Here is a 14,086-nt window from a genome sequence, read left to right on the forward strand (position 1 = left end):
CGTGAAAAACTTTCGTTGGACGAATTTTCTTGTAAACTTCATATTTACTGAGATATCGCACTTTGACGCACTAATGAGCAACCCTGTATATCTCATGAACCATTAGAGCTACACCATTTGTTGTCCTTCCACTGGATAGAGAATTAAAAACCCCATTCACACGACCACTCTATCTAGTACCCGAGCATCCTTTGATTGCTCTATTTGTTCGAGTTTTGGAGCTACAAAAATTAGGGGAATCCATAGAAGAAAATACACTCTTTCTTGTTTGATTATGGTCACAGTTGACTATGGCTGAATTTCACAAGCTGTCTGCACGTTTCACGTTCTAATTTTCAAAAACGTTCACAAAAATCTTTGGTTCTTAAGAAAAAATTTTGATTTTTTTAGTCGAAAAGCTTCACTGCGCCGTTTGATTGAGTTTAGGAGCTGTTGGTGGTTTTTCCTTTATTTGTTCTGAGCACTTTGGGGTATGCATGTGGTCTTTACAAAATTGCCAAAGGAAATTTTGGAAACATAAAAAAATTGCGGGTTCAAACCCTAAGATGGAGTGACTTTTTGGTTATTCTACCTTAGATTAGTGAAGGATTTTTTGAGAAAACTTTTGTGCTTTCGACCATTAAAAGTTATGTGTGTGAAAATTGGGCAAATTGAAGAGGATTTGGAGGGTTTCTAAAGGTTTTTAGCCCCCATAACATCCTATTGGGAAATTTGCGGGGAACCTTTTAAACTTTTCGGAGCATGTGTTTTTCCTTATTAGCATTCTGTAGAGCAAACATTTTTTACCTCAAATTTCGATAATTATTGGCTCAAAAAGGAAGCTTTCCTAAGCACTTTGGTCATTATTTAGCACTCTGTAAGAAAAAAATTATGAAAATATGCAAAAATGTGTTTTTGATTTGAAATTTCGGATAAAATCTTAAGAGACGGTGATGACATCCTGGTTATTATCCGTTAGGTTACTGGGGAATTTTTTGGGAAAACTTTCAATTCTTTGGGACATGTGCTTTACCGTTAAGTGTTTTCAAGGAAATATGTTGCTCTTGCTTAAATTTCTGGCGGATCAAGAGGAATCTGGCGGAAAACTTTTCAAAATCCTGCGGTACATGGTTTGGGAGACAATTCCAAAAATTGGTTGGCAAAAAATCGCTCATATCCCCAAAACTAAAAACGATTGAGGGATTGCGAGTACACCATTGGATAAAGGCGACAAAAACCCATAACAATGTTTATGTTAACTTTTTTCTAAAGTGACTGCTAAGCGAGTTATAAAAGGTTTTAATATTTTTGCACAAATTTTGAAAAATTGATACCAAAGCTGTTAAATGCACCATTAAAAGTTCGGTGTGTAAAAATTGATTTTATGTGAAAAAAAGGTATTATGGGGGCATAAAGGTTCAGCCCCCATAAGAGCCTGTAGTCAGTCTTTGAACGTTTAGGAGCATGTATTTTTTCCTATTAGCATTCTGTAGAGCAAAAATTTTAACCTCAAATTTCGAATATTTTGCAAGATTTTCCCAGTTTTGTTTTTGCCAAAATTTTAAGAATTTATCCATGCGACGAAAATGTGACTAAATTCCCACGTTTTTCGTGACACAAATGGCCATAAAGTGGAAGCAATTGCCATTCTCATGTTCAGACAAATAAACTTCACTTAGAGAACTGGAAAAATGGAAAAACTCACCGATAAGAAGCGCTTGCTGCTTGTCGTTCTCAGCCCTCAACATCAATTCCTCATGTTGCTGACAGAGATTGTCGATGTGGTTCTGCAACGCTTCAATTCGATCGCTCTGCTGCTGAATTTCCGCATTTTTTTCCGAGCTCAGCTGTTGCATCGACTGCTGCAGCCGCTTCTCTAAACAGACCCGAATCTTCTCCCTTTCCTCCGTCAGCTTCTTCACATTGTCTTCGTTCTGCTGGCGCAGTTTTTCCACTGTTTGCTTGAACTCGACTTCTTTGTTGCCGGCCTGATGGGCCATGCTGCTTTTGATTTCCGCGCATTTCTTCTCCGATCGCTCCAGTTCCTTTGATAGCTTTGTCACCTGCAAAGGTTTGGCCCCTAGAAAATTGGTTAACAGTGGAATTTGGTACGAACCTGGCACTTGAACTGCTCTTGTTTGAGTAGCAGTTCCTGCACATCCTTTTCCAGCTGCGTCTTTTTATCCTCGGAAGTTTCCAGGTTGGTTTGGGTGTCAAACAATACGGCCTCGAGGGCTTCTTTTTCTGAGCGCACTGCAGCCAGGAGCTCTTGGATGCGCTGGATCTCCTTGTCCATTGCATCCATTGTGCACTATGAGTATTTGCGTAATGCAGGTGATTGGACGAGTGGATTTTCTGGAAATTTACCTGTTTGTCTTCGCATTCTTTTACCAATTCCTCAAGATTTCGGTTGATTCTTGCGCTGGTTTCATTGGCTTGTTCCAGCTTTTGTCTGGATCGCATCAGCTCCTCGTTTAGAGCGTCCCGCTTTCGTCCCATCACTGTGAGCTGATTGCTCAGGTCGTTCCTTTCCCTTGTTACCTGATTGAGCTCCATTTCAGTCTGTGGATTATTGATTGGATCAATGATGTTTTTGAAGCGCCCCCAGGTTTACGCGCATACTTTTCCTTTTTCGATGTCCAGAAATTTACATTTCTCCGACAAGGAGACTTTGTCGGACTCCAGATCCAGCCGGTGCTGCTCGGCTTGCAGCAGCTCTTTGCGCAAGGACTGGATGTCGCTCTGATGGTCGCTGCACTGGGCTTGCAGGGCCGCTTTTTCGTCCTCCAGCTGAAACCCACAGCTTTTTTACAATGTTGAGCTGTTTTCCAGCTTTACCTTCTTTAGATCATCCTGCAGCTTCTTCTTGTCGATCTCCAGATTGGCTGCAATCGTTTCCTTCTTCACCAGGGAATCCTGCACATTGGAGCTTTCGCCCAGCAGTTGCCCCAGCTGATGTTCGTAGTCTTGCTTGACTTTTTCCAGGCTCGATATCAGACTGTCAGCTTCCAGTTTTTGCTGCTCCAGCAGATCGTGAGACAAGCAGGCTTTGTGGAGTTCTTCTCGCACCGTTAGGAGCTCTTCTCTTATGCGGCTGCAACTAGATCGAAACGAGTTCATGAAAATGTACTGGAGAATGTGTGCTCTTTGTGGTCATATTACCGATCTTCTTCGCCCCGCAAGGTGATTTCTCGTAAGTCGGCCTCCTGGTTCAGTCGTTCCACTTCGGCCTGTAGGAACACTTTCTCCTGGTAGTTGGAGTCCAGCTCCTTCTGCAGTTTGCTGTGGGCTTTGGCCAGCTTATCGTAGTCTGGAAAGAACAAGATTTGAGATGAAATTATAGTAGGAAACTGCCTGGAAAAGCACTTCTGTCGCTGGAATGGATCATCCAGAGTCAGCTTGTGCTGGAAGCCACTGTGGCGTAAAATTTTTCAGAGCTGCATTTGAGAATGAAAGATGCAATGGGGGTTTTATACTTTTTTTATTTGCGTCAAAAGCGATTTTTTGGGAATTTATTCATAAAGCTGTGTTCTCAAATTTATTCCTCCGCAGCTTCAAGTTTGTTGTGAATGTCATTCCAGGCGTCCCTATAAGTGAAGTAACCTGATGAATTCTCACCATGGCTTTTAAGCTGAAGCTGTTTAAGGGCAATTTTTGTAGCTTTTGTTAGGAATTGAATGGTTTTTCTAGCAAAGGGGTGAAAGATAGAACTTTCGCTTTATAAATGTTGGGTTTGAATGAAGAATCCTTGCTTATGCTCTTTCAAGTGGGTTTAAGAGCAATTTGTTTGTTGATCTCAAATGCCCTTTTCGCAAGCTCCAAGAGCTGAAGGTTTGAACTTTGGCTCTGCGCAGGTGAATTTTGCTGGAAGAAATCTTACCAGTGTCGTTTTAAGTGGATTTAAATGCAACTTTTAGGAAGTATTTGCAATGTTTCTCATGGAATATTTCACAGCTGCGTTCAGAAGTTCCCGTCTTCGTAATCCCTTAGCGGTAGAGGTTTTATGTGGGATTCTATTCGCTGCTATAGTCGAATATTTTCTTCGAAGCTCAAATAAGTGAATTTAAGCATGTTGTGGACATTTAATGCGACTTGAGGACGATTTGTGACTATTTCTTAGAGTTTTTTCTTGCAAATATAGCAGAACTGTGTTCCCAAATTATTTTTTTGCAGACTCTAAGCAGCCAATTTCGGAATGTGAATGTTTAATGCTTTTTGAGTGATTTTACGATTTTTCTCTTGAACTCTGTCTGAACTGTGTTCTCGAATGTATTTTCCAGACTCCAAGAAGCGAATTTAGAAATGTGAATATTTAATGCTTTTTTGAAGTTCAAACTCAATAAAGTGGAAGACTATGCGAGGCGAATTTCCTCTTAACGAGACTTGAAGTGGAGATACAGACAAAATTTTAGTTTTCTGTCTATTTTTCTCATGGAATTTCCCTTCAGAGCTGTGTTCAAAAATGGTTCGTTTTAAGTCAAGAGTGAATGAAGAGATGCGTGGAAAAATCCTGCAGAATTTTGCGAAGCTGTGTTCTTGAATGGTTTGCGCGCACCTGAGCAATGGTTTTATACGTTTTCTATTGGTGGCAAAAGCTCGAAGAAGTGAATTTATACATGTGTTGTGTACCTACATTTAATGAGACTAGAGGGCAATTTGTGACTATTTGTTAGAGGTTTTCCTTGCTCATAACAAAACTGTGTTCCCGAATGATTTTTTTGTAGACTCTAAGCAGCGTATTTCGGAATGTGAATGTTTAATGCTTTTTCAGTGATTTTACGATTTTTCTCTTGAACTCTGTCTGAACTGTGTTCTCGAATGCATTTTCCAGACTCCGAGAAGCGAATCTAGGAATGTGATCATTTAATGCTTCTTTTGAGTGATTTCACAATTTTTCTCGTGAAATTCTTCTGAACTGTGTTCTCGAATGTTTTCTCCAGACTCCGAGAACCGAATCTAGGAATGTGAATATCTAATGTTTTTTTGAGTAATTTTACGAATTTCTCTTGAAATCAGTCAGCGCTGTGTTCTCGAATGTTTTTTCCAAGTTCGAAGAAGTGAATTTATGCAAGTCTACAATTAATGTGAGTTAAGGACAATTTTTAGTCATTTTTTTTAAGTTTTTTTGTTTGCAATCCAACAGAACTGTATTATCGAATGCTTTTTTTGCAGACTCAAGCTAGACGTGATTCTTTAGTGCTTTTTTAAGCGATGTTACGATTTTTCTCTTCAAATGTATCAGAACTGTCTTCTCGAATGTTTTTTTCGAGGCTCAAAGAAGCCAAATTGTGCATGTATGGTTTTAAACGAATTTTTAGACATTTTTTCGAATTTTTCCTTTGAAATCTGACAGAACTGGAAGAAGTGGATTTAAACATCTGCATGCTTAATGCGGGTTAAGGAGGACTTTTCTCTTGAAGTTTTGCAGAACTATTTTCCTGAATGTTGCTTCCACAGTCTTCAATAAGTAAATTTATGCCAATTCAGAGACATTTTATACAAATTTCCCATAAAACCTGACAGAACCGTGTTCGTGAATGCTCTTTTTAGGAAGCTGGAAGGATGAAAGATTATATTTCAGTCCCCACATGCAAAACATTGCGCAACGAGGGCCGTTGCCATTGTACTTTTAGCTAAATTTAAGACATTTTTTTAATATAATTATTTTTTGGTAAACAAATTGGTACCGTTTACTCGGGATACTTTGCATTTTAACTGTTTATCTTCGACCCAAACCAATTTGAGATTTGGTTGGGCTAGAATTGTAAAGACGCAAATATTATTTTTGCTGCAAGATGCAAATTTTTAAAGGAGAGAGCGCAGTTTAGTAAAAATATTCATTTTCAGACCACAACTTACCGTGCTGGAAAAATTCGGAATTTTGGGCGATTTTTGTTAAACTTTGAGGGCGGTTACAATCTAGTGTCTACTATAGATGCTGGAAGTTTTAAAAAAGAGAGCACAGTTTAGTCAAAACATCCAGTTTCAGGCCACAATTTTCTGACCTGGAGAAATTCAGAATTTTGGGCAATTCATGTGAAACATGAGTCTGTTTGCAGTCTATTGTCTTCTAAAGATGCGGAAAATTGCAAAATTCTATTTTCTTTAGCTCCCAAAATGAGAAGTTTTAACGGAGAATGCCGTTTAGTCAAAACATCTAGTTTCTGACCTGGAGAAGTTCAGGATTTTGTGCAAATTATTTTAAACTTTGAGTGTGTCTACGGTCTTCTAAAGATGCTGAAAGTTTGAAATTTATATTTGCTTCAGTTTCAAGGCAATTTATGTGAAACATGAGTGTGTTTACAGTCAATTGTCTTCTAAAGATGTGGAAAATTTCAAAATTCCATTTGCTTTAGCTCCCAAGATGAGAAGTTTTAACGGAGAGCGCCGTTCAGTCAAAACATCCAGTTTCAGACCACAATTTTCTGACGTGGAAAAGTTCAGGATGTTGTGCAATTTATTTTAAACTTTGAGTGTATTTACTGTCTACGGTCTTCTAAAGATTCCGAAAGTTTGAACTTTTTATTTACTTCAGTCTCCAAGATGGGGAGTTTTAAAGGAGAGAGTGCAGTTTAATCAAAACATCCTGTTTTCGACCACAATTTTCTAACCTGGAGAAATTCAGAATTTTGGGCAATTTATCTGAAACATGAGTGTGTTTACACTCTATTGTCTTTTACAGATGTGGAAAATTTCAAAATTCTATTTGCTTTAGCTCCCAAGATGAAAAGTTTTAACGGAGAGCGCCGTTCAGTCAAAACATCCAGTTTTAGACCACAATTTTCTGACGTGGAAAAGTTCAGGATTCCTTGCAATTTACTTGAGACTGTGTTTACAGTTCAGTGTCTTCTAAAGATGCGGAAAGTTTCAAATTTCTAGTTGCGTTAGCTTTCAAGTTTAGGAGTTTTAAAGGAGAGAGCGGTTTAGTCAAAACATCCAGTTTCAGGCCACGATTACTGACCTGGAGAAATTCAGGATTTTGGGCAATTTATTTGAAACTTTGAGTTTGTTTACTGTCTAAGATCTTCTAAAGATGCTGAAAGTTTAAACTTTTCCTTTTACTTCAGTTTCCAAAGTTATTGTAAAGGAACGTGGCAAAGCTGTGTTCTTGAATGTTTTCCTGCTAAAATATCAAAAAGACGTAAGTTTAGATTAAACTTGTCTCTGGGGAAAACCCACAATGGGGACGATTTAGGACGAGTTTCTAGGTTTGAATAAAGCAATTTTATTGAGCTGCGCTCAAGAATATTCTTGCAAACGACAAGCGGTGAAAACAATTTTTCCACTTGAACAATCATTGGCTAAACCTCTTTTACCTTGATTGAGCGAATCCAGCATAGAATTCAAATCGACTCTACTACGATCCAGCTGGGCCTTATCCGATTTAAGGGCATCGATCGATTGGTGCAGATGATCCCTCTCTTGAATCACTTGGGCGCACTGCGCCCTACTGTCGTCAAGTTGGGCAACTAACTCTTTGGCGCGCTTTTCCAAAGCAGCGTTGCTGTTTTCCGAATTTTCGAACTGCTTGCGAACCAACAACAGTTGCTCCTTATTTGACTGGAGTTTGACCTGGAAGGACACCAAAATATTACCGGTTGAAGCCTCTTATAGATTGTTTTGGATGAAACACTTGTAACCAGCCCTAACAACTGCTCTGAAGAGGGAAATTTTGACCACATGTGGTTTCCCTGGATTTCCCCATGCGGTTTTTAAGCAACTTTGTTAAATCGATGCCCCGATTCGCTCAAAGTTCTCTTGCCTAGAAGATGGCTTGAGTGTCTTTAAAGGTAGAGTTAAAAATCATAAAATTTGCCAAGAAAAAACACACATTCGAATAGTGCAAACATTTCATTCAAGCTCCGGGTTGAATACGTTATTTTCCAAGCTGATAACGTGGATCAACTCCTACTAAAGCTTGGAGCTAATTGGCTGGGAACACTGAACACCAAAGCCCCGAATTTAATTGCGAATTTCTACTGTGCTACTACTCCGAAAGCTCTAAGTGTTTCCTCTAACTCCTCTAGACTTTTGGCCAGTTTACCTGTAGTTCGTGAATATACGACTGATATTTATGCAGGGCTGCCTGAACAGCCGAAATAGTGCTTTCCGCGAAAGCTGTTGGTGCGGCCAGACCGCGACCGGATCTTCGTGGCGATCTATAATTCAACCGTTCATTTGAAGGAAATTATTAAAATGGTGGTAAAATGCATACTTTTGAGGAACCGGCGTTGAGGCGCTCAGATGCAAATGAGTGGCCTGGAGAATCTCTGGATCTTTCGTTTCGGCGTCCTGGATCAAGGCCTGGGCGATGTCGCGTAAGGCGGATTCCAGAATCTCCATTTCTTCTTGCATTTTCACCACTTGGGAGACGTTTTGGTCGGATTCCACACATCTGTCCTCCTTCAAGCAAAGCAGAACGTTAGCGCCACTTGGAATAATAGAAACAATCGATAAAAGAGTGATAAACTTACCAAATTTTGAATGTCTCTGATCAGCTGTTGAATGCGATCGTCCTTCATCTGCAGCTCAGTTTCGTACTTGATCTTATCCATCTTCAGTGTCTCCAGCTCGGCTTCAATGTGCGGGAGTTCCACACTGTCTTTCGCTGTTTGCTTAGTCCTGGCCTAAAGTACGGAATAGCATTAGAAAGCCAAGAAATGTTAAACGCGGAAGGTCGTAGGTACATTAATTATGTTTTCTGCAAAAACATTAGAGTCCATCCTCGAGCATGCCATCAGCATTTCCCGTCCCAAGTCCGAGACTTCGGCTTTTATTTTAATCAAATCTCGTTCGGTGTTCGATTGGATGTCCATAAAGTGGCGCTTTACGGACACCACGTCCCGCCAGAGATTCAGCAAGCGATTATGTTCGGTACTGAAAGATTATTAATTTGAATGAGAGTTCTTGACTTTTTTAGAAAAAAATGCTTCTTCTACTTGATCGTTTCAGTAAGAGATTATGGGTTTACCTGTAGTAGTCATTAAAGGCTTGTTCCTCGTCCTTCCACTCGTCTTCTTTGATCAGCATTTCTTCGCGCAGCGTTTCGAAGTCGTTGGTAAGCTTCTGAAGATCAGTGGTAAGCATTTCGTTCGTACTGTGGGATTCTTCCAGTTGTTCGCGTAAGACTCTGTTGAGCTGCAGCAATTTTTCTGATCTAGAAATTGGGAAAAAATTATTTCAGGTAATGTAACAAGGGTTGAAAACTGATTAACTTGAGTCTATTGTACATGGCCAGAAGCTTTCGCCCAACAGTTCGTAGATGTTTTTGTCCAAATTCAAGCTTTAGTTTAATCGGACTTTAAGCACGTTATTAATAAAATAATCAGCGTATTTAAGGAGATGTATTTAACTTATCGCCTTAATAAAACAAACCTTAATAATGGTAAATTTGTAGGCAATGAAAATAGAACCGAATAACATTGAGCAAATGATAACACGTTTTTTTTTTAACAGACAGATTGTTATTCCAAATTTATTTTTTTAGTTAATTTACACGTTTCACTATCAACATTATGAGTCAAGTTAAGTGTCTTCTGAAGATGGTGAAAAATTCACATTCCTACTTGCTTCAACTTGGAAGATGCGAACTTTTAAAAAGAGAGAGCGCAGTTGAATGAAAACGTCCATATGAACGCACATTTACTGAGGTGGTAAAAATTTGTATGTTTAGCGACTTTTATGAAACTTTGAGCATCTTTAGGATCAATTGTCCCCTGAAAATGATGAAAATGTCGAATTTCTGTTTGCTTTTCTTCGGAAGAGGCGAATTTTTAAAGGCGATAACGCTGTTTAATTAAATGGTGCATTATGAGACCGACATTTGCTCAGGTTGAAAAAACGAAATTCTGCGAAATTCTTATAAAACTTTCAGCGTTCGTAGAATCAAATGTCTTCTCAAGATGGTAAAAATTTCAAGTTCATATTTGCTTTACTTTGGAAGATGCGAACTTTTGAAAAGATAGAGCTCAGTTGACTGAAAACGTCGATATGAACGCACATTTTCTGAGGTGGTAAAAATTTTAATGTTCAGCGATTTTTATGGAACTTTCAGCATCTTGTTGATCCATTGTCTTCTAAAGATGGTGAAAATGTCGAATTCCTGTTTACTTTGGTTCGGAAGATGGGAATTTTTAAAGGAGAGAGCGCTGTGGAATTCAAACGTGCATTATGAGACCGACATTTACTCAGGTTGAAACAAACATAATTCTGCGCAATTTTTATGAAACATCCAGCATTCGCAGCCTCAAGTGTCTTCTAAAGATGGTGAAAATTTCAAATTGGTTCGGAAGATTCGAATTTTTAAAGGAGAGAACGCTGTTTAATTAAAACGTGCTTTATGAGACCGACATTTACTAACTTTGAAAAAAACGTAATTCTGCCCAATTTTTATTCGTATTCGTATTTGTAGTCAGGTGTCTTCTAAAGATGGTAAAAATTTTAAATTCCTATTTGTTGCAGCTTGGAAGATGCAGATTTTTGAAAAAAGAAAGCTTAGTTGACTGAAAACGTCCATATGAACGCACATTTTCTGAGGTGGTAAAAATTTGAATGTTTTTCTGAATGAATTTTTGTGCAATTTTCCGCATTCGTATGGTCAAGTATCTTCTAAAGATGGAAAAAAATTCAAATTTCATCTTGCTTGGGTTTGAAACACGTAAATTGTTAAAGATGAGAGCGCAGTTGAATTAACGAACGCCTCCATTATGAGACCTACATTTGCAAAGCTGGCAAAAATCAAAATTTTGTTGCGATTTTTAAGAATTTCTCACGGTCGTTAGGGTCAAGTGTCTTCTGAAGAAAGTTAATTTGAAATTCCTGTTTTGTCTGGTTTGAAAGACGCGAATTTTTAAAAAAGAGAGTGCAGTTGAACGAAAACGTCCATTATCAGTTCCCCGTTTGCTAAGCTGGAAAAAATTAGAATCCTGCTTGATCTTTATGAAAGTTTCAGAATCAAGGAATTTAGGGTCAAACGTCTGCCAAAGATGATGAAATTTTGGGACTCCAATTTGTTTTGGTTTGGAAGATGCAAATTTTGAAATGAAATAACTCCGTCTCGTGAAAACGTCTATTATGTGATCGGCATTTACTAAGCTTACAAAAGTCAGAATTATGGCTCCTTTTTATGTAACTCTGACCATCATTAGGGTCAGATGTCTTCTATAGATGGTAAATATTTCAAACTCCTACCTGCTTCGGTTTCGAAGATACAAATTTTTAAAAGAGTGAATGAAAACGTCCCTATGAACGCACATTTACTGAGGTGGTAAAAATTTCGGTGTTCAGCGATTTTTATGGAACTTTCAGCATCTTTAGGATCAATTGTCTTCTAAAGATGGTGAAAATGTCGAATTCCTGTTTGCATTGGTTCGAAAGATGCGAATTTTTAAAGGACAGAACGCTCTTAAATTTAAACGTGCATTATGAGACCGACATTTACTCAGGTTTAATAAACGTAATTCTGCGAAATTGTTGAATCGTCGAATCCTGTCGAAAAAAGATGATGGCAATGTCAATAAGAACGAACTTTTTCTGAGGTGGTAAAAATTTGGGTGTTCAGCGATTTTTATGAAACTTTCAGCATCTTTAGGATCAATTGTCTTCTAAAGATGGTAAAATCGTTAAATTCCTGTTTGCTTTGGTTCCGAAGATGCAAATTTTTAAAGGTGATAACGCTGTTGAACTAAAACGTGCTTTATGAGACCGACATTTACTAAAGTTGAAAAAAACGGAATTCTGCGCAATTTTAATGAAACTTCCAGCATTCGTAGAGTCAAGTGCCTTCTAAAGGTGGTGAAAATTTTAAATTGCTATTTGTTTCAGTTTAGAAGAAGCGAGCTATTGAAAAGAGAGAACGCAGTTGAATGGAAACGTCCATATGAAAGCACATTTTCTGGGGTAGTAAAAATTTAGGTGTTTAGCGACTTTTATGAAACTTTGAGCATCTTTAGGATCAATTGACTTCTAAAGATGATGAAAATTTCGAATTCATGTTTGCCTTGGTTCGGAAAATGCAAATTTTTAAAGGAGATAACGTTGTTGAATTAAAACGTGCATTATGAGACCGACATTTACTCAGGTTGAAAAAAAACGGAATTCTGCGAAATGGTGATGAAACTTTCAGCATTCGCAGAGTCAAGTATTTTCTAAAGATGGTGAAAATTTCAAATTCCTATTTGCTTCGGTTTGGAAGATGCGAACTTTTGAAAAGAGAGAGCTCAGTTGACTGAGAACGTCCATATGAACGCACATTTTCTGAGGTGGTAAACATTTGGGTGTTCAGCAATTTTTATGGAACTGTTAGCATCTTTAGGATCAATTGTCTTCTAAAGATGGTGAAAACATCAAATTATTTCTTTTTTTTTAAGGAATATTTGCAAACAAAGCAAGTTTTGAGATGAAAGAACTCCGTCGCATAAAAACGTCTATTATGAGACCGACATTTATGAAGCTTACAAAAATCAGAATTATGGCTCATTTTTATGTAACTCTGACCATCGTTAGGGTCAGATGTCTTCTATGGATGGAGAATACTTCAAACTCCTATCTGCTTTAGTTTTGAAGATACAGATTTTTAAAAGAGAGTGTGCTGTTGAATGATTACGTTCATGATGAGACCCGCATTTACTAAGCTATCACAAATCAGAATTATGAAGCTTTCAACATCTGTACAGTCAAGTGTCTTCTAAGGATGCTGAAAAGTTCAAATTACATCTTGCTTTGCTTTGGAAGAGGCAAATTTTTAAAGCAGAGAACACAGTTGAATGAACACGTTCATTCTGAGACTCACATTTATTAATCTGGCAAAAATTAGAATTTTGTGGGATTTTTATGACACTTTCAGAATCTTTCAGCTTAACTCTTTTCTAAAGATGCTGAAAATTTCAAATTCCAACACGCTTTTTTATTCAAAATGCAAATTAAAAAAAAAGAACGCAGTTGAATTAAAACGTCCATTATAAAACCTACATTTCAAAGCTGGCAAAAATGAAAATTCTGGGCAATTTTTTTGAAACTTTCAGCTTCCGTAGAATCGTGTGTTCTAAAGATGTTGAAATTTTCAAGTTTCTACTTTCTTAGGTTTCGAAAATGCGAATTTCAAAAGAAGAAAGTGCACTGGTTGCATCCTTCATTAACTTTGCTTACCTTTTACGCTCATCAAACAGCCTCTGAAGTGCGCCATCCAGATCAGTTATCCTCTCCTCTTGCACTTCGCGCAGATGTTGCTGCGCAAGCTCCAGCGCTGATCCGGACGCTTCTGAGCCCAACCCGGTAGACGTTCTACTAGGCGGAGGCATTGAAGCGTAGGCCTTCAAGGAGGCTGGCTGATCTAAGCACTCAGCCATCTGAGACTCCAGGTCGGCACATCGCTGTTTGTACTGCAGCACCTGCCCAAAAAAAGCTGATGCAGCAGGAAGGAGCAGTTGGTTTGATACCTACTTTAGCTTGTAATCGGCTGACTAGAGCAGCCTGGTTTTGTTGAGCCTGCTTGTAAGTTTCCAGACGTTTTCGGTAAAGGGCGGCTTCCTCTTGCAGACGTTGTCTCAGGTCCTGCTGCTGGCGGTTCAGGTCTTCGTCGCTGCTGCCGCCGCCGCCGTCACCACGCAGACGTCCACTGTCTGTTCTTGTGCCGCTCACTGAGCTTGTCTAGAAGAGAAGACATTCAACACCTACTCTCTTTCTTCATCGATGAGTTGCACAAATTTTTGAGTTCTCTTGCAATATTGTTGGCGGTCAGTAGCGATATTTCAACTTAAAGAGCAGACTTAAAAAGAAGAATGAAGAATCGAATAAACCTAAAAAGATCCAGAAATATTCAAAGAAAAAGTTATTCAGGTAACAAAACCACCGGAAAATCAAAATGCTTCTGGTTCTGCCGGATCTTCACCGAGTTATTTAAATTAATTGCGAAAAACCCCACTTCAAAGTGGTTTAGACAAACTATATAACATTGCAAACAGAGGGAACCATCCACATCCCAAACAGACTACCACAGACTCTAGGAACCCACGAAGCTGCATTTTTTCCCAAAAGAAACAATATCAAGCACTTAACAGTTTGCCGATTTTTCGTTTTCAAAAAATCCAATTTTTTTGGTAATTTCCAT

The 14,086-nt window shown here is 38.5% G+C and overlaps 1 protein-coding gene across 1 annotated transcript in view; it reads right to left on the reverse strand.

Annotated features, from left to right (window-relative positions):
• The window catches only part of LOC109537647 (rootletin), a 61,287-nt gene that overhangs the window by 38,388 nt on the left and 8,813 nt on the right, over positions 1-14,086 (reverse strand). Inside the window, exons 3-16 of the mRNA XM_048661010.1 lie at positions 13,420-13,626; positions 13,126-13,367; positions 8,951-9,136; positions 8,667-8,856; positions 8,454-8,606; positions 8,195-8,382; positions 8,024-8,138; positions 7,296-7,551; positions 3,142-3,289; positions 2,818-3,079; positions 2,602-2,769; positions 2,347-2,541; positions 2,096-2,290; positions 1,685-2,042 (exon numbers count right to left, since the gene is read on the reverse strand). Coding sequence (XP_048516967.1) covers positions 1,685-2,042; positions 2,096-2,290; positions 2,347-2,541; positions 2,602-2,769; positions 2,818-3,079; positions 3,142-3,289; positions 7,296-7,551; positions 8,024-8,138; positions 8,195-8,382; positions 8,454-8,606; positions 8,667-8,856; positions 8,951-9,136; positions 13,126-13,367; positions 13,420-13,626 — 2,863 coding nt within the window. The remainder of the gene's footprint in view (positions 1-1,684; positions 2,043-2,095; positions 2,291-2,346; positions 2,542-2,601; positions 2,770-2,817; positions 3,080-3,141; positions 3,290-7,295; positions 7,552-8,023; positions 8,139-8,194; positions 8,383-8,453; positions 8,607-8,666; positions 8,857-8,950; positions 9,137-13,125; positions 13,368-13,419; positions 13,627-14,086) is intronic.

The sequence above is a fragment of the Dendroctonus ponderosae genome, unplaced genomic scaffold, assembly GCF_020466585.1.
Source record: "Dendroctonus ponderosae isolate FM_Combo_2020 unplaced genomic scaffold, Dpon_F_20191213v2 Dpon_F_20191213_1, whole genome shotgun sequence".
Taxonomy (NCBI): domain Eukaryota; kingdom Metazoa; phylum Arthropoda; class Insecta; order Coleoptera; family Curculionidae; genus Dendroctonus; species Dendroctonus ponderosae.